This window comes from Zootoca vivipara, chromosome 5 (assembly GCF_965207765.1).
Source record: "Zootoca vivipara chromosome 5, rZooViv2.hap1.1, whole genome shotgun sequence".
Classification (NCBI taxonomy): Eukaryota; Metazoa; Chordata; class Lepidosauria; order Squamata; family Lacertidae; genus Zootoca; species Zootoca vivipara.
The window spans coordinates 77439618-77466959 of NC_142588.1; the positions used below are offsets into that span (position 1 = coordinate 77439618).

Genomic DNA, 27342 nt, shown 5'->3' on the forward strand with positions numbered 1-27342 from the left:
TAGAGATGGTGTATTTAACCACTCTCTTTGGCTATATAGTGTTGGGGTCTAAATATAATAAAACAAAGTTTTAGCAACGACACGGGGTGTATGTTGGCTGGTCAGTTTTGATCCATATACTTGTGCTAAATATACCATATGTGGTAATGCAGATCTGAAGATAGTGAGGCAGTCTTTTGTGGAAGAAATAGGTGGAACTGCTAAGGTTCAGATGGGTATATATATATATTAATCATTTCCTGTTTTACATCTTAAGTACAAATTACCCATGAGTGCAGAATGGCAGTTTCTTCAATTACAACACCTGTTGGTGTCTATTCATGGGCCATCTACTACTGCCATCTCCTGAATTGTTGGATCCTTACAGAAAACTAAAACCTAAAACTGCTGTTTATAAATTCTTGATGGATTTCGGTAAGGTAAAAAAGTTTAGGGATGTAGAGAAGCATGGGGGGAGGCAAGTAGGACGCATGCTATTTAGTGTCCGAGGTGCCACATGATGAGACTCGTTTTCATTTCCCTGCTGTGAACCGCCCAGAGACCTCCGAACGAAGGACGGGAAAACAAATTTAATAAATACTAAATCATAATATAATAATTGACTTTGTGCGGCGACCCTTCCACGCCCCGCACCCCCACTCCCAATTTCTTATGTCCGGGGTGGGGTGCCAACAGGGCCAAATTTAGGTTTGATGAGGCCCTAAACTACTGAAGGTAATGATGCCCTTTATATGTCCAGCTGTCCTTTGTCAGCAACAAATTGTCGCTGTTTTTCGTGTTGAATACAGTATATGCTATATGGTAATTTATGGACCTAGGTAAAGGTAAAGGGACCCCTGACAATTAGGTCCAGTCGTGACCGACTCTGGGGTTACGGCGCTCATCTCACATTATTGTTCGAGGGAGCCGGCGTACAGCTTCCAGGTCATGCGGCCAGCATGACAAAGCTGCTTTTGGCGAACCAGAGCAGCACACGGAAACGCCGTTTACCTTCCCGCCGGAGCGGTCCCTATTTATCTACTTGCACTCGGATGTGCTTTCGGACTGCTAGGTTGGCAGGAGCTGGGAGTCTGGGACCGAGCAACAGGAGCTCACCCCGTCGCAGGGATTCGAACTGCCGACCTTCTGATTGGCAAGCCCTAGGCTCTGTGGTTTAACCCACAGCACCACCCACGTCCCCTTATTTGTGGACCTAATAGGTATCTAAAGCCGTTTGCACATAACAAATAGGAGCCTACACGACACAAAACACTGTTGCTATATGTAGGTTTTATTTTGTTTGTTTTTTTATCTTATATTTTGGAAATGTACACCCAGTTTTTCCCCCTTTCAATTTTTTTGGGCCCCCCAAGAGCTTGTTTAGCTTATACGTAATGGGCAATGGGTGGCACCCGCGGGAAAAATCCGAAACCTTCCCCTGCCTTGCCAGTTCTGCACTGCCAGTTGTCCTGCGCTGGCAAAGCTTTCCCACCAGGCTCTCCCCGGACGCGTGTCATGTGACCCGCGCCCTCACGTGACCGCCTCGCTCCTCGCCCCGTCGAGATGGCGGCGCCTGTGGAAGAGGAGCAAGCGCTGCTGGACGAGGACTCGTTGCCGGAGCACGATGGCTGCCCTGCGCGGAAGCCGATGTCGGCCCTGTGCGACCCGCAGCGGGTGGCTCATCGGATGCTGGTCCTGTCGCTCATGTGCTTCCTGGGCTTCGGTGAGCATAAAGCGAGGCTGCTGCTGCTGCTGCTGCTACACCCTTTCTCGCCCGGGACTGGTCTCCAGTTGGGGGGGGGGCGTGCAATGGGGAGGATGGTGGGAAAACCTGCCTTGGGGAAAAACCCCGACAGCTGCTTGATCGTGTGGCCGGAAGGGCGGCGCGAAGCATACCTTTTCCAGGAACCATTGACCTGTGGGGAGTGATCTTGGGAACGTGCCAGGAAATGCTAATTTTCTTTACGGTGTGTTTCAGGGTGAAGCTAGACCCTGCCCTTAGAACCAACCGGGGTTGCTGGTGGTGTGCATTTTAGATTGCAAAACAACAACAGCAACTTGCATTCCTGGTGTTCTTCTTTGCTGTGCAAGCACCAGAATGGGGAAGCATCCATGTGACATGGGGAGGAAGGAACCCTAAGCAAACAGGGAAGTCAGGCTCCCTGTGGTTGATGACTCGCTGAAGTGGCTGAAGTGGAGTTTCGCTTTTTTAATTCTCCCTTTTTTTCCTACCTAAGGATTTGTAGGAGGCGGTGGAAGCCTATAAGCATGTCGAGAGGATATAGAAAACTGCTTTGTGCTGAGGCAGGCGTTTGATTGGCCTCATTCAGTACTGGTTATGCCAACCTTCCCCCAACCTGGCATTCAGATGTTTAGGATTACAACTCTTATCAGTGCCATCCAGCCTGGTCCTGCTGCTGGAATCCAGCTAATAGTCATGCCTGAGTGAGGCTAATCTGAGTTATAGTTCAGAAGGTCTGGAAGTTGCTAGGCTGGGGAAAGCTGGCCTACCCTTCTGACCAACATCCCTCCAGGGTTTCAAACGGATTCCCCCTCACCCTGCCTAGAAATTTCAGGGCCCTTGCACATACCCTTCCCATGAGAAACTTTACCTGTTGCTGTAATCTTGAGAAGGGAAGGGGTAGGTAGAGACATAGGTGCTCTTTCTGTTGCTTCTCAGTGGTCAGAAAGTGGAGGGCATCTTTTCTCCCGCCTCTTCCCATTGTGGTGGTTTGGTATGATCCAAAATGTTTACCATTATTGCTATTATACAGCTTTTCCAGGTTACTTTAAAAAGGGGGGAAAGTTCATGTTTATTTTTGTTGTCTTAATTTTCCTGTCTAGGCAGCTATTTTTGCTATGACAACCCCGCAGCGTTGCAAACTCAGGTCCAAAAGGTGAGTACAGAATATCTGCAATATTTTGGATTTCCCCCTTTTCCCTCCAGAGAGCTCACCTTTTTAGTTGTACGTTAGATGACTGTCAGGAACTGAGAAAAAAAAATATTGTGCTGATCTTGCTTAAAAAAAAAGAGGACCTATAATTAAACTGATTGCTGTTTCACTCCCTGGCAGGGTGGATTTGATTTAAATCACGATTTAAATCACTAGTCAGTAAGGCTTGATTTAAATCATAGTTTTCTACACAAAGACTAATTCATAGAATCATAGAATCATAGAGTTGGAAGAGACCACAAGGGCCATCCAGTCCAAACCCCTGCCAAGCAGGAAACACCATCAAAGCATTCTTGACATATGCCTGTCAAGCCTCTGCTTAAAGACCTCCAAAGAAGGAGACTCCACCAATTCTTGCTGGTATAACTTTAATATGCAAGTAGATGAAGATTTTTAGAATAACAACTTTTCATATTAGTTTTTTATCCCCAGTTTAATAGGTTAATCATTCATATTTGGACAACTTTACTGTTGTACTTAGGAAGGAGAAAAATAATCATTACCTTAATAATAACAATTTAAATAGATTTATTCAACTGAAACAATAACATTACAGCATATGTTATTTGCTTAAACAAACATCCATGCTTGTTAACTAATTTGGCTAAACAAAAACAAAATATATATATTTTAAGAAATTTAGACTGTCAGCCCAGCCTACACATGAAAAACTTAAATACTGTCCACTCCAAACAATCAGAAAAATATTGTTTCTGTTCTATTCACTGAACTTCTTGAAACTTAGCACTGAAGGGGTTGTTTCTGTATTCATAGGTTTGTAGAACAATAGGATTAAGGTCTTTTCTCTCAACTCTGTTCATGTTATAACATTTTTGCTGTGAGGAAGAGGCATGTGATCTCTGTTGAGTCAAATTCAGTTTTGAGAACTGCTAAAGTAAACCAAGCATCTGTGATATCATCTTGTAGGCAGAGAAACTGCCCAATAATCTTACAAAAACCTCTGGAAGAGCATGACATTGTGAATGGATTAATGGAATTTATTTACCCAAAAAATTAAACATATACAACCTTATTCTACATAATTAAAAAACTAATCTTTATTTCATGATGGAATAACCTTTGGATGGTAATATATTTTCCTCAAAAAGCATTTTATTTTAAAAAAATCAATTTAAATCAAAAAAATCGATTTAAATCAAAAAAATCTGATTTAAATCAAAAAAATCTGATTTTTTTGATTTTTTAAAAAAAATCATTGATTTTTATCCACCCTGCTCCCTGGTAACAAGAAACATCATGGCTAAATACGATGTGATTTATGTGTTAGGTTTGCTTTTGTTTGGCCAAGAGTGCTAGAAGTTGATGTTCCCCACATTGTACCTCCCACCAGCCCTGATGGGTCTTTTCTGACCGACCACGAAGGGTGACCCAGGTTCATCTTTTTAGAGGGATTGTGGTACAGTGGTACTTTGGTTCTCAAATGCCTTGGTACTCAAACAACTTGGAACCCAAACACTGCAAACCTGGAAGTAAGTGTTCCAGTTTGTGAACTTTTTTCGGAAGCCGAACATGCTCCGTTTTGAGTGTTACACTTCTGTTTTGAGTGCCACACTTCCGTTTTGAGTGTTGCGCTGAGGTCTGTCTGTTTTTGCTATCTATTTTTGCTATTTATTTTGCATTTTTGTTTTTGTGACGCTGTGGAACCCATTTCAGCTACTGATTGATTGAATGTGTGACTGTGGTACATTGTTTATTGCTTTCATTTTATGGATCAGTGGTCTTGTTGGATAGTAAAATTCATGTTAAATTGCTGTTTTAGGGGTTGTTTTTAAAAGTCTGGAACGGATTAATCAATTTTGCATTACTTTCTATGGGGAAGCACGCCTTGGTTTTGGAGCGCTTTAGTGATTCTTCTGTGTGCTCTTCCTTTTAGGATATGAAGGTGAACACAGCTGAATTCATGGCACTGTATGCCTGGTATTCTTGGCCTAATGTGGTTCTCTGTTTCTTTGGAGGCTTTCTGATAGACAGAGTCTTTGGAATAAGGTAACTGTATAACCCGTCCATCTCGAAAGTAACAACTTGATCCATGTTTTGCTTATGCCTAAATAATGTGAAATCAGCCCTGAGTGCTCACTGGAAGGACAGATCCTGAAGCTGAGGCTCCAATACTTTGGCCACCTCATGAGAAGAGAAGACTCCCTGGAAAAGACCCTGATGTTGGGAAAGATTGGGGGCACTAGGAGAAGGGGACGACAGAGGAAGAGATGGTTGGACAGTGTTCTCGAAGCTACGAACAGGAGTTTGACCAAACTGCGGGAGGCAGTGGAAGACAGGAGTGCCTGGCGTGCTCTGGTCCATGGGGTCACGAAGAGTCGGACACGACTAAACAACAACAAATAATGTGATGTTTTGCTAATACTTGTTTAATTTTTCAAAACACAAGTGAGGAGAGTTCTGTTGCACTTGGCTCTTCCCTTCCGGCTTCCCCTAGGCATCTAGTTGGCCCTTGTGAGAACAGGATGCTGGATTGTGTGGGCTGTTGGCCTGATCCAGCAGGCTCTTCTTATGTTGGAGTTTTGCAGGCTAGTCTGCACAGATGCAGGAGAGTTTTATTTCAGTCCTAGTCAACATTAACAGTGGGGGCTTTGTATAGAGACAGTTCTGTGTAATAAGTTAACCATGTGAAACTCCTTGCCAATAGAAGTTCAGGAGGAGTCATCTCTGCTTTCGGGTGTCTTTTAGAAACTGTTGATCAGACATGCCTTTAGAACATTATTATTTTTTACCAATCAGTTTTTGTTGACATGCTATTGATATTTTTACTATAACCATTGCAGTATTGCATTTTTTACCCTAACCCTTTCTATTTTCTAGTTGCAAATATTAAAATAAGTATTTTTAAAGTCTTCCTTTTCTTGTAGGTGGGGCACAATAATATTCAGCACCTTTGTCTGTATTGGACAGGTGAGTGAAACAGATAACATTCATGTACTTTTCAATAGCTAAATACAGAAAAATAAATGCTTATGTCCCAAATACAGAAAAATAAATGCTTACTATTTAATCTGCTTTTTCAGTGTAAGATTTCGCTAACACTGCAATCATATACTGTACATGTCCACCTAACTCATTGGGGCTTCCTCTTAGGAAAAAGTGTAGGATTGCAGTCTGAAATACTTGCACATGGCATGGCTCTAACACTTCATTGAAATGTGACGTGTATTCCTTTTTTTACAGGTGATATTTGCTGTGGGAGCAATATGTAATGCTTTTTGGCTGATGGAAGCCGGCAGATTTGTATTTGGGTGAGTTCACACCTCAGTTGTGTCTCAACATATGCTATATACCTTCTCTCCCTCTTAAAAAGCAGGCAGCCCATACGGAACTATATGCTGAAAAATACTCTGTACTCTTGCATCTGAAGAGCTGGATTATTTGCCTTTTGGTTTTCTAGTTCTTGTGTTAAGGTAAAACTTAAATATCAACATGGATACACTGCTGTCATTAGAAGGCCGGTGTTTCATCCACGTTGCTTCAAATATCTGTATTCATGAACTTGCTTGCTTCATTTAGGATTGGTGGAGAGTCCTTAGCAGTGGCGCAAAATACCTATGCTGTCAGTTGGTTTAAAGGAAAAGAATTAAACCTTGTGTTTGGGCTGCAGCTCAGCATGGCTAGAATTGTAAGTCCAAAAACATTCCTTGGTTCTAATTTTCATCATTACTATCCCCACATTTGCCATCCATCAGTGTCAGCCTGAGTGTAGAACAACCTTTGCTTGTAAAGTGGAACTTCCCCGTCCCCTCTCTGTGTCTGCCACTTCCCCCCAAATCTGCCCCAGAAGGTCGGAAGACCCTTCAGAACAGGTGGGTGGGTGCCATTGCAGGAGGAGGAGGAGGAGGAGGAGGAGGAGGAGGAGGAGGAGGAGGAGGAGAGAAGAAGAAGAAGAAGAAGAAGAAGAAGAAGAAGAAGAAGAAGAAGAAGAAGAAGAAGGGGAAGCCACTTGAATAACATTGACTGTAACCCTTGGTGGTGGATTTTCCCGTTTATTTCTCCGTATGCACATTAGAGTGGGGAGATTAGTTCTTAACTAAGGACATAGGGATGTATCTCCATTGTTCTGCTTGGAGAAAACCCATTGAGATTCATGGACATGACTAACTTAGATCCTTAAATTAATTTCTATAAATCAGATACAGTGGTACCTTGGTTTAAGAGCAGCTTAGTTTATGAACAACTTGGATGAAGAATGCTGCAAACCCGGAAGTAGGTGTTTTGGTTTGTGAACTTTGACTTGGAAACGAACATGTTCCGCTTCCTGTTGAGTGTAAATTGAGTCCCCCACTGCTATGGAAAAGCACGTCTTGTTTTAGGAACGCTTTGGTTTAAGAGTGGACTTCCAGAACGCATTAAGTTCGTAAACCAAGGCACCACTGTATTCAAATACAAATCTTATTTTAAGGGTTTTTTTGGGTCTATTTGTAAAATTGGTTGGAAGTATATGCTACAGTTGCAGATCATCTCTCTTCCAGGGGAGCACTGTCAATATGAACATTATGGGATGGGTGTACTCCAAAGCTCAAGATCTGATCGGTTCTACGGGTCACACCACTCTTGGTATAGCTCTCTTGATAGGTTAGTAAATGCTTTCAATATTAACTTTGTACAAACACTTTGGTTTCCTCTTTGATGAATTGGAAGATTGCGGGTTGTTAGACTCAGATTAGACCCATTAAAATTAGTGGACTTAACGTTAGTAATCACTAACTTAATGTCCAATGCTTTCAGAAGGCCTTCTCTGTGTATGGCTTAATTGGATAAAACACTAAGGCTTGAAATTCAGTTCCAGTTCCAACTCTGACAAACTCTGTAAACCCACTTTTTTATTGTAAACAACAAAGTTAAAAGCTTCAGTTTGAGGCTAGATTTTGAGAGCAATGGAGGACTTTCTGATCTTGACATCAGAAAGGTTGCTACCATGGAATCATTTTAACTCTAGATCTGAGAGAGAAAGAGAGAGAGAATCACTTATTTGCATATTGCGTATCAGCTGCTGTCTGGCACCATATACCAGGAGAGTGGGTGGCGCTGTGGTCTAAACCACTGAGCCTCTTGGGCTTCCTGATCAGAAGGTTGGCGGTTCAAATCCCTGCGACAGGGTGAGCTTCCGTTGCTCTGTCCCAGCTTCTGCCAACCTAGCAGTTCAAAAGCACGCCAGTGCAAGTAGGTAAATAGGTACTGCTGCGTCCAGCAGGTAAATGGCATTTCCGTGCGCTCTGGTTTCCGTCATGGTGTTCTGTTGCGCCTGCAGCGGTTTAGTAAAATCTGGAACTCCTTGCCTTTTAATTTGGCAGAAGACTTGCTTTTATTCATTTGTATGCATTTACAGGATATTCAGAAATACAATACTTGGTAAACTTTTGTAAATATTTGTATTTATTGGTATTTAACCATTTGACACCTTAGATTAAAATATTAAGATGTTTTACAGCAATTAAAATAGAAATTAATTAGAAACACACTGGATGATTGGGAAGACAGCATTATGAATAGCATTGTGCGATGATATAACTCAGATTCTCGCACTAGAATGGTTCTGTGTTAACTGTCTTTGTGCTTCATTGTAAGTGCCATTCCATGCCAAGTTACATCGATGAAGCTCCTGTTCTCTTGATCTGCTAATGAAGGGAATGAGTCAGGCATGCCTGAATATCCCTCAAATGATGTCACAGCTAAATTTGTGAACTGCCTATATTTCTCTAAAGTACCTTGAAATCTTTCTTGGATGAACGGCAGTATACCAATGTAGCAGTTAGTGATAAAAGTAGTGGTATTTAATGCTGGCTGCTTCACCCATGTAAGCCATTGCTTACAGTAATTATACAGTGACCGGGTTAATAACATGAATGGAATTTACAGTTCCGTAAATGGTGAGTAGCTTCTGCTGGTAACACTGAATTTCTCTGCATTGCAGGTGGTGTGTCCTGTATCTTTTCACTACTCTGTGCTCTCATTCTTGGTTATCTGGATAAAAGAGCAGAGAAAATTCTTTGCAAAGAGCAGGGAAAAACTGGTAAGTGGGTGTCAGGCTTCAATAATGGAACCTTAGGCTGCAGTCCATAGTTTCTGAAAATGTATGTATGTACTGGAGGAAGCAGAGACAATCTTTTTGAACATGCTTTTCCCCACTTGCCAGAATGCATGTGTAGGTTTCCCATAATGTGGTAGGAAAACTCAAGCTCATTTTGAAGTGACCTAGCTTCACTTCTCTCGCGATTCTAGAGCTTTTTGCTGTTGAGAAACTGCAGCTTCTGCTTCCCACCACTAAAATAACAGCTGGAATTAGTCAATGACAGGAAATGGGGTTTGCTGATTTTAGTTGGCCTTAATGTAGAAATGATTGAGTTAAAATAGCGGAACTGGTGTTTCTCTTTTCTCAAGGTGAAGTGATAAAATTAACCGATGTGAAAGACTTCTCGCTGTCCTTGTGGCTCATATTTATTATCTGCGTTTGCTACTATGTGGCCGTCTTCCCTTTCATTGGACTTGGAAAGTAAGTGCATGCTTTGACAAGATACTAGACTTGCCCCTTTGTAACTTGTTGCAAATGTTTGATATACCTGATTATTATTATTATTATTATTATTATTTTAAAAAACCCTGTTTACGTTTTCTGTTGTTTTGATTTAGAACTTCCCCTAAAACGTGTTGCTGTTCTGGTGTTGTAGGCTGCTTTGGGCACCTCTGTGTAGAAATGTATCATACCAATTGAAGAAGTAGTAATTCCACTAGCAACATGCAGAGGCCCAAAGAGCTATATATGGCAGGAAGCCAAATAAGGCACTCCAACCTCTTGAAAATCTTTCTCAGCACCTTTTCATCCACCCCACTTTTTTCCGGCTGTGATATGGCACCGAAATGTGCAAGCATGTGCATTCTAAGTGTGCGCCCCTGACCATATAACACCAGTTCTGAAAGACCTAGATTGGCTCCGAGTACGTTTCTGAGCACAATTCAAAGTGTTGGTGCTGACCTTTAAAGCCCTAAATGGCCTTGGCCCAGTATACCTGAAGGAGCATCTCCACCCACGTTGTTCAGCCTGGACACTGAGGTCCAGCTCTGAGGGCCTTCTGGCGGTTCCCTCATTGCGAGAAGTGAGGTTACAGGGAACCAGGCAGAGGAACTTCTCGGTAGTGGCACCCGCCCTGTGGAACACCCTCCCTTCAGATATCAAGGAAATAAACACCTATCTGACTTTTAGAAAACATCTGAAGGCAGCCCCGTTTTTAATGTTTGATGTTTGATGCTGCCCAGAGTGGCTGGGGAAACCCAGCCAGATGGACGGGGTATAAATAATAATAAATTATTTTTATTTTTATTTTGCTCTGTCTTGCCATAATTTTCACCCCCCTCCACCCACTTTTCGTTTACATCAGGGTCCCCAAACTAAGGCCCGGGGGCCGGATGCGGCCCAATCGCCTTCTAAATCCAGCCCGTGGGCGGTCCGGGAATCGGCATGTTTTTACATGAGTAGAATGTGTCCTTTTATTTAAAATGCATCTCTGGGTTATTTGTGGGGCCTGCCTAGTGTTTTTACATGAGTAGAATGTGTCCTTTTGTTTAAAATGCATCTCTGGGTTATTTGTGGGGCATAGGAATTCATATATATTTTTCAAAATATAGTCCGCCCCCCCACAAGGTCTGAGGGACAGTGGACAGGCCCCCTGCTGAAAAAGTTTGCTGACCCCTGGAAGCCAAGTGACACAACCAGGGCTTATTTTGGGTCAGAGTGTTTCCAATCTATGAGTAATGTCATGTCCAGTCTACTTCATGCTCCTGACACAGCTTCATTTTCTGGGGAGTGTTAGCAGATATTTATTGTATACAATTTTGTATTCCTCATTACTTAATAATCAGCAGTCCTCTTTCAACAGAGCTTTTCTTATTGTGGCCTAGTTACGAACCAGCACTATTAGAATTGCAGGCTGTTTTTTCATTGTTATCGTAAGCAGGTGTAAGATCGTAAAACTTTTTATATGGATTTTTACAGGGTTTTCTTCATTGAGAAATTCAAGTTTTCTCCTCAAGAAGCAAGTGCAATCAACAGGTAAGTGTCCTCCATTTAGGTTTTTGGTTTTTTTTTTTAAAAAAATGCATTGCGTGCATTTTTTCAGCTCAAGAACCTTGACTTTGAGCAGTGCACCTAAAACACACACTTGGTAGGATAAAAGATCAATAAAAGAAACTGAAAGTTTATTCTGAGGCATATGTATGCAGTATACAGTCACATGCCAGCAGCATTCCTTCCCCTTGAATCTTCAGATTTCTTACTTAAAAAGGTAAATCTCTGGCCGTTGCAATTACAGAAAAATGTGCCAAAAACAATACAGTCCCTTCACGTAGATCGCTTCCTTAACCACCTGAAAATGGTGGTTCTAAGATTCCTTAACCACCTGAAAATGGTTCTAAGATAATATATACTATTAACGACAAACCTAGACAACATCTTAAAAAGCAGAGACATCACCTTGCCGACAAAGGTCCGTATAGTTAAAGCTATGGTTTTCCAAGTAGTGATGTATGGAAGTGAGAGCTGGACCATAAAGAAGGCTGATCACCGAAGAATTGATGCTTTTGAATTATGGTGCTGGAGGAGACTCTTGAGAGTCCCATGGACTGCAAGAAGATCAAACCTATCCATTCTGAAGGAAATCAGCCCTGAGTGCTCACTGGAAGGACAGATCGTGAAGCTGAGGCTCCAATACTTTGGCCACCTCATGAGAAGAGAAGACTCCCTGGAAAAGACCCCGATGTTGGGAAAGATTGAGGGCACTAGGAGAAGGGGACGACAGAGGACGAGATGGTTGGACAGTGTTCTCGAAGCTACGAACATGAGTTTGACCAAACTGCGGGAGGCAGTGGAAGACAGGAGTGCCTGGCGTGCTATGGTCCATGGGGTCACGAAGAGTCGGACACGACTAAACGACTAAACAAACAAAAAACATTAACAAAAATGTATAGAAAAGATGCAGTTTAAAATGTATTTTCTTTGTGAATTGTAATTCCACCTCCCCTTGACAGCTAGTGTAGCTTTTCAGTGATAATTCAATTTTATATAAGAGTTGACCAATCCAGTGACTGGCATCACCATGAATTTGTCAATGGGCATGATTGCATGTCACAATATATCAGGTCTAAAAAATAATTCAGGAACTGAATTTTTGCGGGTGGTTGAAAGAGGAAATTCACATCACACTGGAAAACCTAGAGCAGTTGTAGCTTTTTGTATCGTGATTGCCTTGCTCTTCTGAAATAACTTTCCTTTGTACAGCATTGTCTATATCATATCGGCACCCATGTCCCCTGTCTTTGGATTCCTGGTGGACAAAGTTGGAAGGAATGTCACCTGGGTTATGTGTGCTGTAGTGATTACTCTGGCTTCTCATATAATGCTTGCCTTTACCTTCTGGAACCCCTGGATTGCCATGGTAGGCGTTTTCCCCAACTTTATTTTATCTTCCGCCCCACCCCCCAAATAATTTTTATTCATTTTCCAATATTCACAAAAATAAAATCACAAAAAAGACATAAAACAAAAACAAAACAAAAAGAAAACATGAAAAAGAAAAACATAACAGTTCTTACATTTTTTACTTAACATTGTTGACTTCCTCAATTCCTCCCACACTGGGTCCATTTTAAAATCTCAATTAAGCAATTTTCATTTTGTATCTTAAATCATTCTAACACATTTGATCATTATCTCTCAACTATTCTATTCTGAGAAACGTCCACTATCCTCCACCAATAAATCCAAATCAAAAATTATTTCCCCATCCTCTGTCTTTTATTTCTCCCCTTAGCCTAAGACTTATTACCAAAAACTTCCATGAATTCAAATATTAATTTTTCTAACATAATAACATTTAATCACTTAAAACTAAATCAGCTCCCCTTCCCCTGGATTCAGGGTCTCCCAGATGATTCAGCGAGTTCCATAGGTCATTCCAGTTTCGGACCATCTAAAGCAATCAAAAAATAACATCGATTATTGCTCCTCACCCCACTCCCACCCTGTCCCTTCCTATCCACCCTTCTTCCTTGGTCATCCCCTGCTGCCTCCCCAATTCTTTAAATGTTACAAGACACCATCCAACTGCTTTCCCACTTTTTAGCCCTTTCACAATTTTTCTTTCCCTTAAACTCTGGCCCCAGTATGGATTCCGCCCTCCCTCTCTCACTGGGAGGGCATTATTGCCATACTGGTTCTTCTTTAAAAGCTCTTGGAATCAAACATGAATCTTGTTCCCCCCCCCCTTTTATTTTATCCAATGCAGAAAGGCACATTTATAATCACCCCCCACAACAAACGGCATTTCATGCATTATACTCTAAAAATAAGTGACTGTGGACGGGATGTAAAATCATGGATACTTGTGTTTAATCCTGATCCCTTCTTCCCAAGGATGCAACACAGATACCAGAAACTATTTTGTAATGGCAGTCCAGGCCACTTTAGGATATTTGTATGAATTTTGGTGCTCATCAACTCGGCAGCTGTGCTAGATGCCATTTTTGGGCGTTGCACCCCTCGTACACTGCATTATCTCTGTCAAGGAGCTTTAAATATGCACATGCTGTTTCAACTTCAGAGTAAGCTAGTGTAAACATCCCCTTACAACTGGGCAAACTGAATAGAAATGGGACACCTAATTTGTGAATCCCATATAATTTGTTCCCTCTGGAGCTGTTGGTAGATCACGTTTAATGTTTGTGTGTGATTATTATTTTTTTAAATGCTGTTTTCTGCAGTGTTTCCTGGGAGTAGCTTATTCTCTGCTGGCCTGTGCCTTGTGGCCTATGGTAGCTTTCGTTGTCCCTGAACACCAGCTCGGAACCGCTTATGGCTTGTGAGTAATAGATATTTGAGTCTCGATGCTTTGGAGTAAGGATTTGTCTTTTAAACTTTGGGGTTAATAGCACGATACCGACTTTTTGTTCTCATAAAGCACATCCTTTCACTGCAGTTCATTCAGGAATTTCCCTTAAGACAGTGCTTCTCAAAGGATGTGGCAGGAGAGGACGACAAGTCTTTCGACAATGCACCTGGTTCAGCATTCAAAAACATTGAAACTTATTTTCTTGGATTCAGTCTTGGGAACTGAAGACTTGATTTTTGAAACTGGGGCTGCTAAATGGATTTTCTTGGCCTGATGCAAAATCAGTGTTCAGGGCCTTGCCCTGTTTTACAGGCCTGACTCCAGGTATATTGCTTCCAGCTTGGAAGAATGGAAACCTAGCTGTCTGAGATAGCATGTTTGTGTACCAGATAGCAGGTGTCGATGTATGTCAGATCTTGAACAAGTTTTAAACCTGCCTCTCATACAGGCCACCTTGAGGGTATATTACTGCCAGCCTGTCTAGGTAAGGTTGTGGGGCTGTTATGAGTGTGTCTGCCTGGAAATGGTGTTGCTTTGGAAGGCAAGATAACCCTCCACTTTTTAATTTTATTTTACCAGCTATATCTCATTGTTTAATAGATGCATATGGCTTTTTATTTGCTCATCTGTCAGCTCGTTTGGATTTTATGAGCAAGTGGGGGGCAATCTCTTTAAATTGGTTTCTTTTTATTAGTTGGAAAACTGAGCTTTGTAAGCTAATTGTCTTAATGCTTTTCAGCATGCAGTCAATCCAGAACTTGGGCCTGGCCATCATTGCCATCGCAGCTGGCATGATCCTGGATTCCCGGGGCTACCTCTTCCTAGAAATCTTCTTCAGTGCTTGTTTGTGCTGTAAGTATGATGACATCTTGTTGGGATAGCTAATAATTTGCATGAAGCTATTGCTCAAATAGGGACCCAGGTGCCGCTGTGGTTAAACCACTGAGCCTAGGGCTTGCTGATCAGAAGGTCGGCGGTTTGAATCCCTGTGACGGAGTGAGCTCCCGTTACTTGGTCCCAGCTCCTGCCAACCTAGCAGTTCGAAAGCATGTCAAAATGCAAGTAGATAAATAGGAACCGCTACAGCGGGAAGGTAAACGGCATTTCCATGTGCTGCTCTGGTTTGCCAGAAGCGGCTTTGTCATGCTGGCCACATGACCTGGAAGCTATTCGCCGGCTCCCTCGGCCAATAATGTGAGATGAGCGCGCAACCCCAGAGTCGGTCATGACTGGACCTAATGGTCAGGGGTCCATTTACCATTTATTGCTCAAATAGAACGATGCCGAACCACGTGGTAGGTTCTGTGCTAGGCCCACAGTGTCCCTCTTTCTTCCTAGACATGCATAAAGGCCAGTGTACCCTAGTTCACAGGGATTCTTGAACCTGAGTGATTTCACATAGAGATTCAACCTGTGTGTGTGTGTGTCATGCCCTGACTGGACTTGAGAGGGGTGGTGGGAAGCCGCAGCTGGGGAGCCTCCAAGGGAAAAAGGCTCAGAGCCAGGGGATGGGGGAGTGGGACAATGATGAGTGGTCAGAGAGGGAGAAGAAGAGGGAGCAGACTGGGAGGAGGAGGTGTTGGAAGCTGAAGAGCTAACAGGGTTAATGAGCAGGAAGAGCCTGTGGCAGAGTGAAGTCCAGAAGCAGGAGAGGAAGGAAGCCAAGAGGCAGAGATCAGACAGGCTATTGAAGAATCCAGGGAGTCTCTCCTTCCTGCTGTGATTAGCTCCCTTTCGACCTGTTTTCCCAGAACCTGCAGAGGTATGAAGAGGGCAGAGCAAAGACAGACAAGGCGAAGAAGTCTCAGGTTGCTTGGATAGCATGTGGGGAGGAAGGGACTTAGGCAGCAGGAACCTTCAGTACTTAGGGCTGCCTCATTGGGGCAAGGCCTACTGGGAACAGTTGCTGTGTTCGCTAGGTCTGAGCTCTAACTTCACTGACACCTTGTGAGTTATTCCTGACCCACCCCTGACTCCTGCTTTAACAATGCAGGCTTAACTGGGGAGCTGCTGTAGGTAAAAGCAGGTGAAGGGGAAATGGCTAGCTTTGTGAGTGAAAATCCTGTCTTTGGAGTTGTTACTTATTAGTGTGTGGGACCAGTGTAAATGCATAAGCGTCTAGTTGGGCTGGCATCCTGATCTGAGGCACAAGGGGGTGCCACTGCTCCTCTGGGCTTTGCCGCAGACCTGTTTTGTATTCAATTGCCTTGTTTGCATTTAAATATTTGTATACTGCCCAGACACCGCTTCCGGCTACAGTATTCTGGCTATGTTGGGGAAATTCCAGATGTATGGCAATCCTACTGTATAGGCAGTTCTCATCAAATTTAAAAGGAGAAAACACAAGTCAAACACAACATTACAGTGTCAAACAATTTAATATTAAAATAAAGGCAGCCATAAGAAGATAAAATAGAGCAAGTGAAGTGATAACATTGCAAGTTTAAAAGCCTGGGCCAACCTCAAATCAATCGGTTAAGAGCTCATCCAAGCAGATAGGTCTTTAGAAATAACCAATGAGGGAGCTATACACACTTCCCACATGATATTACTTTTTTATTTATTTATGTCCCACCGTTCCTCTCGAAAGAGCCCAGGGCAGCAGACACAGCAGTGTTAAAACATGAAAAAAACCCAGCTAAAAACAATACAAAAACTATTCCAAAAAGCAGTTAAAAACATTTTCAACCAGTGATCTTGGGCTTGTCAGGAGACTTTAAGCCATCAAATGCCCAAATAAACAGGAATGTGTTTAAATTTCTCCTTAAATTCAATAATGAGGGTGACGGATGCTCCTCACCCAGGTGGGAATTGCACAAACAGTGAACTGCTACTGAAAAGTTATGGTTTGTGGGCTGTTGGGCAGTCCCTACTAATTTTAGAATCTGGGATGATAGATGTTAGGGAAGGCACTCTTAAGTTTATGGGCTTTATGTGCCAACACATATATGCTAGACCTAGTAGCTCACTTGCAGCGAGAGCAGTGCTTTCAAGGCCTGCTGCTGTGCCCCACTTGCCAGCCTAGCAGCCACATTCTGCACTAGCTGCAGCCTCTGGATTGTATAATGTTGTGGGGCCACCACTAAGAAGGCCTTGTCTCTTCTCTTGTACCTGCTGGCCTGATAGACGGCTGGTGGGCTGTGAGCAGGGCTTCTGTGGCTCATAAGGGTTCGAGCAGCCCTTCATTTAACCTGCTTATTTGTCTTCAGCCTATTTAATCTGCTCCATCTGCTTTGTTCTCTTTGATTTTAACTGCACTGAAAACTCACTTGGGTACTACATAGACTTGGGTACTACATAGGAAGCTGTCTTCAATTGCGTCACACTATTGATCCCCCTAGCTCAGTATTGTCTACACTGACTGGTAGCAGCCCTCCAGGATTTCAGAATGGGGTCTTTCCCAGTCCTAGCTGTTGATACTGGGGATTGAACCCAGGGGCTTGTGCATGCAAAGCAGATGCTCTGCCATTGAGCCACAGCTCGCAATCCTTGTCTCCCTGATTATGGGAGCTGGCTCTGACAGCAGGGTTGTAAACGCATGTAGCTGTGTGAAGATCATAGCTGCCAAGTTCTCCCTTTTTTAAAAGGGAAATTCCCTTATGCTGAATAGGCTTCCTCGTGAGAAAAGGGAAAACTTGGCAGCTATGGTGAAGATTGTTCATGTGGGTGCAGACATTTGGAATCAAAGTACGCTTGTGGTGTTTATGTTGCTCACGAGAGAACCCTGTTTGTGCTCAAGAGAAATCTTAGATTTGTACTCTTAATTTTTTTTACATCCTTCGCATGAGATTGTCTTCCCTCGTTTGTATACTTGAGCTTTATATAACTTCTTTTTTGCTTTTTAGTGGCCCTCATTGCTGTTGTCATGCTGTACTTTGTGAATCTCCTCAGAGGTAAGCCTCTTCATTATATTAGTCTTGCAACTCATATGTTTCTCTTTTTTTGGGGGAAATATTTTTTATTTGTTTTTACCAATACAAATTTACAATCAAACAATTTATATAATCATCTCTTGAGATTCTCTGCATCTCTTGAATTCCCCCCGTCCCCTACATGGTTCCTTATTACAATGTTTATAACTACCGTGTTTCTCATAAAATTAGACGTGCCTATGAAATAAGCCATGGCATGATTTTCATGCGTTGAAAAAATATAAGACATACCCTGAAAATAAGCCGTAGTGCTAAGTGCATTTCTGGAGGGCCTCACCAAAACACCCAGCAGCGTGCGCCGTGTGGCGCTCCGAACCAGCAGGACCCAGCAATGCCCAGCAGCGCGCACCGTGTGGAGCCCCGAGCCAGCGGGACCCAGCTGAAGCGCTGACAACGCGTCCGGCAGCGCCATGCAGAGCGCCCCGAGCCGCAGGAGGATGAGGATTCAAAGTGCTACAGCAGGCATCCCCAAACTGCGGCCCTCCAGATGTTTTGGCCTACAACTCCCATGATCCCTAGCTAGCAGGACCAGTGGTCGGGGAAGATGGGAATTGTAGTCCAAAACATCTGGAGGGCCGAAGTTTGGGGATGCCTGTGCTACAGAGCACTGCTGGATCCCGCTGGCTCGGGGTGCTCCGCATGGCGCTGCTGGGCACTTTGTCCTTGTGTTTTTTGGTAAGAGAAAGGAGCGACTATGTATCTCTCAATTTCTCCAATTTTATATTCAGGGCATCTTGAGCAGTCCTGTTGTCTCTCAATATCTATGAGTCTTTGTCTGACCGTGGCTTTTGCTTGGCCCAATCCCAAACTTAGAAGGGCTTGGGGAGCAAAGACCATTGTCTGGAGAGTGTTCAGGACTGCTAGCTGCCAGCCGGACTGGAACTGGTCACAGAGGATCAATGGAGCAGTTCCTCGGGGGAGCAGATTTAAAGTCAGCCATTTGTAGATTGGTGATAGGCAGATTGAAGCCTCCACTCTCATTGTTCCCATTTCAAGTCTGACCCAGTCCTGATCTTGGCGCTGAACCCCACAGCACTAGGCATGGGAGCACTTCAGGGGAGAGTTCCTTCTGCCCAGAGCTCCTTCTGTCTTCTTACTTCCTATAACCTTCTAGATTTTTCATGTAGCACATGATACTTAACACCAAGTGAACTGTGGTAAATACTTTAACGGCCCAAATGGTGTTGTACTCATAATATGCATGGATTGTGTCTCTTTGTAAAAACATCCATGCGCTCTGTTAAAAGACATGCATATATATTTTCTGTTGTAGGAGGTGACCTTAACTGGTCTGCAAAGAAAAGGGAAAAACTACAGAAACTAGCTGTGGCTGAGTAAGTATGTCGCTGTGTTTCTAGCCTAGAGTATGTGTTGACATATTACAAAACGTATTACAGATGCAGATTGGTTTGGAAACACAAAACAGTGTAGTGCCAAAGATCTAGGAACGGGTATGGTGAACTTAACTCAAGTGAATGAGGTGGAAGTATTCTTCATCAGCAGTGGGACAACTCTCATTCATGTCTTGTTGGAGATGGCTTAAAGCAGGCCATTAAAAAATCAGTGTTGCGGTTCACTTTTATATGACGCAATGTGTATTGCCAACAAATTTAACTTCTGTGTTTGAAAGGCACACAGGGTAAAATAGTAATTGTTGCAACATGTTAAAAGTTGCCTGGTGTGTGATGTTTAAATATAGTCTCGAAGCAAGCAGTTTATGTGGCTTTAAAATGAGATTTTTTAAAAGCACTTGTTTAGCATTTTCATGGTGCTGAAAAAAGACATTTTTGTCTTTTGAAACATTAGCAAGTGCTCACTGGGCTTTGGGAAGGTGGATGGCAGGCTCTGGGATAAGCAGCCCTCCACCTTGCCTGGGGGCTGGTTCTGGGGGTCCCTCCTGGCTTTATACATTTTTCCGTATATGCCTAGACCCCCGGAACACAACCCGAGTTACCTGTATGTTGCTGTGATCAGACTGCTACTTGCTACAGAGCCAAATTCCCAGTGTTCACCATGTGGAGATGGCTTTGTATGCAAGATGTAAGCTGGAAACTCACTCTCTCTCAAACGACGACAAATGCAGGGCGGCCCCTTCCTTTCTGGCTAGAAAAACTGAGCTGTCATTCGCCAATTCCCAAAGTAGTTTAGGAAAATATTTCCATTATGTAAACAAAAGTTATTCAGTATTTTGATATATATATTCCTAGTATATGTGGTCAGGTTGATATTAATCTAAACAATAAATTACAAAGGAAGCATCTGTAAATCAACCATCAATAAATCATTTATGGCTGAATGAAGTAAAAAGCCATTGATTTTAAATGAAATTGAACAAGGGACACGGTTACCTTAATTTGGCAGGGATTGGCCACCAATCCAGTAGGCTTTGGTTCTATTTTCAATCACCTGGTGGGTGATTCCCTTGTCAGTACACGATTGGGAATACACCTGAAGGTTCCTGACTGTTCACTGGTGTTATTACTTGCCCTGCACCTGACATCACAGGTGGGTATGTTTGGGGAGAAATTTGGAACCCTTGGAGGTTGGATGTTCCCCACCCCTGTTCTAGATGAGAAGCTCATTTGGGGTGCTGGATTCTTGGGCCTCACTCCCATTCCAACTAAACTGACAACAATACATTAAACATTTGACACTCTGCAAGAGAAGACTTGTGAATGCTAAGCTCTCGGGGAAGTGTGTTGGTAATTGAATGGCAGCTGGGAATTTATGAGGAAGACCAGGGTTCCTCAGAACAGAGTTTGAAATTAAACGTAATTAAACTCTACATAGAGGTCACTCTAGATGCCCCAGAATTTCCACATAAAAATCATTTCTATGTAGGAAAATAGCCTGGAGATAACCTTGAGAAGAAAGCAGATGATGTCGAAATGCCGTGATGAAATTCTTTGTGTATATCCTCCATTATTAGCTATAGGTGAAATGTGTAGGAGCACTGGATTGGGATATCTTAAGGTTGATTCACATAAAGAGACAGGAGTCCTGTGTTTGTTCAAATATATTCCCCTGGAAGGTGCTTTACAAAGCAAAGATGCTGGTGAAATCAGGTCATTGCAGATATTTGCTTTGAGGGGGAGGCCAGTTTGCTTTCATGAAAATATCTAGATGCAGGGACCATGCAACATGAAGGGACCAGTGTGATTAGTGGCAGAGTGTTGGGCTGTGGAAAACCAGGGTTTAAATTGCTAGTCAGCCACAGAGCCACATGGGGTAACATTAGGCTTTTCTCTCAGCCTAACATATTTCACAAGGTGGTTGTGAACTTACAAGTAGGGGGAAGAGGGAAGGAGCAACTTATATGCCTCTGTGAACTTCCTGGGTGAAAGTTGGGATATAAACATAGTAAATAAAACATTTGCCATATACAAGAGCTGCTCCTGCTTTCCTCAGAATCTCAAAAATACTTGCCACTTGTCTGCTGGACAAGATTTGAAATATGTGGGGAAGGCACTCTTACACTTGGCACTTTCAAATGACGGGAACCTCGTCTTTGATTTTTGTACAAGTCTATTCAACATTGCAAGCAGCACCTCAAAATTCATGCCGACCATTTCCTCAGCTGTTGAATCGAAAGCTAGCTTTAATAATAATAATAATAAATAATAATTTATTATTTATACCCCGCCCATCTGGCTGGGTTTCCCCAGCCACTCCACTCTGGGCGGCTTCCAACAGAAAAATAAAACACAGTGATCTATTAAACATTAAAAGCCTTTCTTAAATGTTTCCCTATTGAAGCATGTGCATTTTTGCTTTCAAATTTCTTGCGGATATTTTGAAAATGGTTAGGGGTGCTAAAAAGGTGTTCTGTATATTTCCAGCCCCAGCCAGCCTAATGAGTTAGCCACAGCAGGCTCATTTAGCACTTTTAAAGAGGTAATAGCTAAATGCAAAAAAGTACTAAAGTCTGTAATAATGTGTCACCCCACCACCGCTTTCTATACTGGAATAGCTTTACTGTTTTACATGCTTTTTTAACTGTATGATTCAATTGCCACCTGCCATGGGAGCTTGAAGGGCAGGCAATAAACTGTACGTATAAAGCTAAATTGCACCTCTTGCACCAAGTCCCATTGAAATGAATGGTCGGCGTATGAGAGCACACAGATCTCCCTTCATGCTTCCCATTCATTTAAGTGAAACATGTACAGGAATGTTTCCAAGTGCATTGTTCCCCTAAGCCAGAGTGGACATCTGAACATGAAAACAGTTGCTTACCTGTATCTGAAGCTTTGTCTGGGAAGAACCAGCTCCTTTGTGATGGATTCTTAGCCCATTCTCAGTTGATGTCTAAAAGCTCAGTATAGCGCCATGACACTTCTGACAAGCAACAAAGAGCCTGTGAGCAAACTGTTACAATAACCTTTTGCTACACTATTTCTTGCAGAAAAGAAATCTGAATAGGAAATACCTACCAGAAGTGGGGCGCGTTTGATCGGCAGCTTGGCCAGTCGAAGAGTGTTTTAGTGTATGTGTGTGGAGAAACTTTGATGCCTGGCGCTTGGACAAAGTAGTTGGAAAACTTAACTAACATGCATAGAACTTTGTCGAGACCTGGACTTGTATGAATTGTCAAACTTGCTTCTTTGTCAAAGCACCTTGACCGCAGTAGGAGCAAAAACCCTTGTATTTTGTGTATCTACACATCGCTGAAGAGACGGTTGCTGTTGAGCTGAAGTCGCCTTGCAACTTGTTAGAGCAGATCTTTTGGTTTATGGGCTGCAATTTTGAATCTTTCTATTGTGGAACGACGGTGGTTTGCCTACTAATAATGGCACCTTGTTACTCCATTACTGTAACTTGTGTTCTGAAGGGATGATTGCCTTACTAAATGTAGTATTAATCTTCAGTTTCTTCTTTGAAATTCTGGTTTCATAATAAAAAAACATGGTAATGACTTGCAAGGATCACGAAATCTTGGTGTGGTGGTAGACTGATTTGGATAAGTTCTGCAAAAGCAAATACAATGTCATTTGAGAGAAACAAATCTTGATGGATTTTCTATCAGGCTGCTAGGCAGGCTGTCTTGGTTAGGGTAATTTGTCTCTGCTTTTGTACTGGAATTGTATTTGTTTTAAAGCATTTTTGTTGTAAAAGGCAAAGCTTGAAACTTGACTGACTGTGTCAAAACTTGCACTTTGCACTCAACTTTTCGACCTTTATAAATAAATAAATGAAGAAGATAGTGTCTGTCTTTACTGCCTGTCCAGTTTGTATGACTTACTCTGCCTCCATTTATCTGGCAGCTGCACTTAATGGTAACCCTGATCTAGGTACAATGTGCAACGAACCTTCTGGGCACATTTGTGTTAATAGCAATTCCCTTTTTTTTTACAGAGCAAAAAGACGGGAAAAAATCAGACGTCAGAATGAAGATGACTTAGCCAAATTGCAACCAAAGAATGACTTTAGTTTGAGGAATAGGTATCTCTCCAGATTAGGTGCTCAGGTACTGATAACCAAAATATTTCTTTTTAAAAGATTACAATACAGTGGTACCTCGGTTTACAAACACAATTGGTTCCGGAAGTCTGTACTTAACCTGAAGCATACTTAACCTGAAGCAAACTTTCCCATTGAAAGTAATGGAAAGTGGATTAATCTGTTCCAGACGGTCCGTGGAGTACTTAACCTGAAGCGTACTTAACCTGAAGCGAACTTTCCCATTGAAAGTAATGGAAAGTGGATTAATCCGTTCCAGACGGTCCGTGGAGTACTTAACCTGAAGCGTACTTAACCTGAAGCGAACTTTCCCATTGAATGTAATGGAAAGTGGATTAATCCGTTCCAGACGGTCCGTGGAGTACTTAACCTGAAGCGTACTTAACCTGAAGCGAACTTTCCCATTGAAAGTAATGGAAAGTGGATTAATCCGTTCCAGACGGTCCGTGGAGTACTTAACCTGAAGCGTACTTAACCTGAAGCGAACTTTCCCATTGAATGTAATGGAAAGTGGATTAATCCGTTCCAGACGGTCCGTGGAGTACTCAACCTGAAGCGTACTTAATCTGAAGTGAACTTTCCCATTGAAAGTAATGGAAAGTGGATTAATTCGTTCCAGACAGGTCCGCGGAGTACTTAAACTGAAAATACTCAAACCGAGGCGTACTTAAACCGAGGTATGACTGTACGTATTGCTCTAGATAAGGATATCTTACCAAACCACCTTTTGCACTAAATACTAGCCCAGTAGAGCAAGTAAACAAAATGTATAGTTGGTGGCAAAGCATATTATTTGCATTCAGAAAATCTCACTTAAATGGACTTCTGGTAGCTAGGGCCACATAAAAACTTTTGGTGACATTTTGCATTTGGCCTGTCAAAGTACAGATCAACTTTGTATGCTCGGCATAATGAAGTACAGTCGTACCTCGGCTCCCGAACACCTTGGGAATTGAACGTTTCAGCTCCCAAACGATCGAAAACTGGAAGTGGTCTGGTTTTTGAACGTTCTTTCTGAAGCAGAACGTCCAACAGGGCTTCCAGGGCTTCCAATTGACTGCAGGAGCTTCCTGCGGCCAATCAGAAGCCGCGCCTTGGAACTCAAATGTTTCGGAAGTCGAATGGACTTCTGGAACGGATTCTGTCTGACATCTGAGGTACGGCTGTATGATTCATCCATCCAAAGTAAAAGAACTATCTCAGGTTCACAGCCTTTTATGAGAAATGGTCACGAACTGTGGCAATGTCACATGTAGCTGATGGGCTTTTTATAGGACAGAGACAACTAGGTATGCTTGACCCTCTTGCCAAACTTCACTGTAGTAACAAAGGACAAAACCAAACTGAGATAAGTAAAGAGTTGTGAATAGACCCCACTGAAAAGTGTCACCTTTAAAGGGTTACAGGTAGGTAGCCGTGTTGGTCTGGGTCGAAGTAAAATAAAAAAATTCCTTCAGTAGCACCTTAAAGACCAACTAAGTTTTTATTTTGGTATGAGCTTTCGTGTGCATGCTCATACCATCTGAAGAAGTGTGAAGAATATCTGAAGAAGTGTGCATGCACACGAAAGCTCATACCAAAATAAAACCTTGGTTGGTCTTTAAGGTGCTACTGAAGGAATTTTTTTATTTTACCTGTAAAGGGGTTTGAAAGATGCAGCTGTGGTGCATATGCATTCCTATTGTAAATGCCCATCGTGGGTTTGCGCTGCACTTACCAGGGGGTGAATATGCATGTGTGAACCTGCCCTTCCTTGCTTTAAAATATAGCCGATAAGCTGGAAATACTTGCTGATGAGATGCCTTACTCTTTCTTGCTTTTGCAGCTGCCAGACACCTATGTTTGCCACTTAGCTGCACTGGCACACAGAAGTGTGTTGAAATAGCAGAATTGTGTCAAGATGTGGAAATGGCAGTGTGAAATTTTGTGCAACGCAGGACCCCCCCCCCACTCTTCTGTGGAAGAGAGCTGCAATATACAGAATGAAAAGCGGTCAATATTAGATCTTGTGCGAACAAGCAGTTAGCTGACCTCTTGGAAGATTTTAAGATGCTACATTGAATTCTGTGCCAAAGTGGGTGGGGTGGAACTTTTTTTTTAAAAAAAGTTTCCATGGATTTACAGCTGTTTGCAGTCACTTGCTTTGCTTAGAACTCATATCCGCTTACTGTTTTCCAGAGTGGCAATCTTGCATTTTAAATAGAATTTCATAAAACAATATGAATTTGGGGTAAACCCCCCCAAAAACCTGTTCAGTATAACCACACTCTGGAATCAAATATCTTTTATTCACATTCTAGGTTTCTTTTGCTCTTAAGAAGGAAACAGTGGAGCCTTAATTCACTAGACTATTAATTTCTGTGAAATTTTTAGCTTTTTATCAGAAACTTTTTAAACGCACTACTACCCTTAAAAGTGACTTCTTGAAGATGTGGGAATTTTCATATTTTGTGTTGATGAAAAGCAGAAGCATGACGTTTCCTATGGAAATAGCTTAAAATGTATTTCTTCTTCTTTATTAAGGTAATGATAGCAATAAAATGGTAGAACTTGCTGTTGCAGTTCGTTGCAATAAGAAAAGCCATTTGTTGTGGCCATAAATGAAATGGATTAAAATTCCAGGAGGAAACGGTCCTCAGGGTCATCGTCAGGCTTCTATCACTGCAGAAATGTTTTAATATGAAGCTGTTAATAGTTAAATATTGCATTACTAGCAATGCAGTCATCAGTTGGTTAACACTGGGTGTTACCTGCTGTTATATAAGCTGGTGCACCTTTCAACTTGAATGTTGATAGTGCATCTTGGTACTTGAACCGTATCTTGGTACTCGAACGGCTTGGCTCCTGAACATATCAGCTCCTGAATGCCACAAACCTGGAAGTGAGCGTTCCGGTTTGCAAACGTTTTTCGGAAGCCGAACGTCCGACACAGCTTCTGCAGCTTTCATTTGAGTTCAGAAAGCTCCTGCAGCCAATCGGAAGCTGTGCCTTGGTTTTCAAATGGTTTGGGGAATTGAAAGGACTCCTGGAAAGGACTATGTTCGAGAACCAAGGTACCACTGTACACAAATGTACTGTGTGGAATCTCTTAGGCTACAATCCTTTACACACTTAACTGGGAGCATAGCCCATTGAAACTGGTTCAAATCCCCACGATGGGGTGAGCTCCCGTTGCTCGGCCCCTGCTCCTGCCCACCTAGCAGTTCGAAAGCATGTCAAAGTGCAAGTAGATAAATAGGTACCACTCCAGTGGGAAGGTAAACGGCGTTTCCGTGCACTGCTTTGGTTCACCAGAAGCAGCTTAGTCATGCTGGCCACATGACCCGGAACCTGTCTGCGGACAAACACTGGCTCCCTCGGTCTATAGAACGAGATGAGCGCGCAACCCCAGAGTCATCTGCGACTAGACCTAACAGTCAGGGGTACCTTTACCTTTACCTTTAAGCTATAACTGGTGGGTGGTGCTGTGGTCTAAACCACAGAGCCTAGGGCTTGCCGATTGGAAGGTCGGCGGTTCGAATCCCCGCGAGGGGTGAGCTCCCGTTGCTCGGTCCCAGCTCCTGCTAACCTAGCAGTTCGAAAGCACACCAAAAAGTGCAAGTAGATAAATAGGTACTGCTCTGGCGGGAAGGTAAATGGCGTTTCCATGCGATGCTCTGGTTTCGCCAGAAGCGGCTTAGTCATGCTGGCCACATGACCCGGAGAAACTGCGGACAAACGTCAGCTTCCTTGGCCTGTAAAGTGAGATGAGCACCATAACCCCAGAGTCGTTCACAACTGGACTTAACTGTCTGGGGTCCTTTTCCTTTAAGCTATAATAAGCAGTATCTACACAGTCTTGGAAACTGCTGAAGGCTCTGGAACACAGTTCTCTTTACTCAAGCACAAGACTTGTTTTTAGAACACACTATACCTGAACGAACATTAATGACCTAAAACAAAGTCATATACAGTACTGTACTCCCAAGTCAATTGGATGCATTTCTTTTACTACTTATTTCATGAGAAATAATAATAAATATTTTAGAGGAAAATGTAAATTCTAAATGGATGGCTTATTTGTAATTGTAATTATTTCCCCTTTCTTGCTAATAAAGCCAAATAAGCACAATA

General features: G+C 42.6%; 1 protein-coding gene across 2 annotated transcripts; it reads left to right on the forward strand.

Moving 5' to 3' along the window:
* Positions 1 to 1539: 1539 nt before the first annotated feature.
* On the forward strand, positions 1540 to 27342 carry MFSD1 (major facilitator superfamily domain containing 1). Of its 2 annotated transcripts, XM_060274441.2 has the most exons (17): positions 1540 to 1702; positions 2824 to 2876; positions 4828 to 4940; positions 5819 to 5861; positions 6135 to 6202; positions 6471 to 6579; positions 7430 to 7532; positions 8872 to 8970; positions 9339 to 9450; positions 10948 to 11004; positions 12229 to 12385; positions 13710 to 13807; positions 14577 to 14689; positions 17683 to 17730; positions 19043 to 19103; positions 23125 to 23236; positions 25055 to 27342. In XM_060274441.2, exons 1-17 carry the CDS (start codon positions 1543 to 1545, stop codon positions 25112 to 25114), a joined length of 1566 nt encoding a protein of 521 aa, XP_060130424.1. In that variant the 5' UTR covers positions 1540 to 1542; the 3' UTR covers positions 25115 to 27342. The 2 variants fall into 2 exon arrangements, with proteins under 2 accessions (XP_060130424.1, XP_060130425.1); XM_060274442.2 differs by lacking the exons at positions 23125 to 23236; positions 25055 to 27342 and adding an exon at positions 22175 to 22970.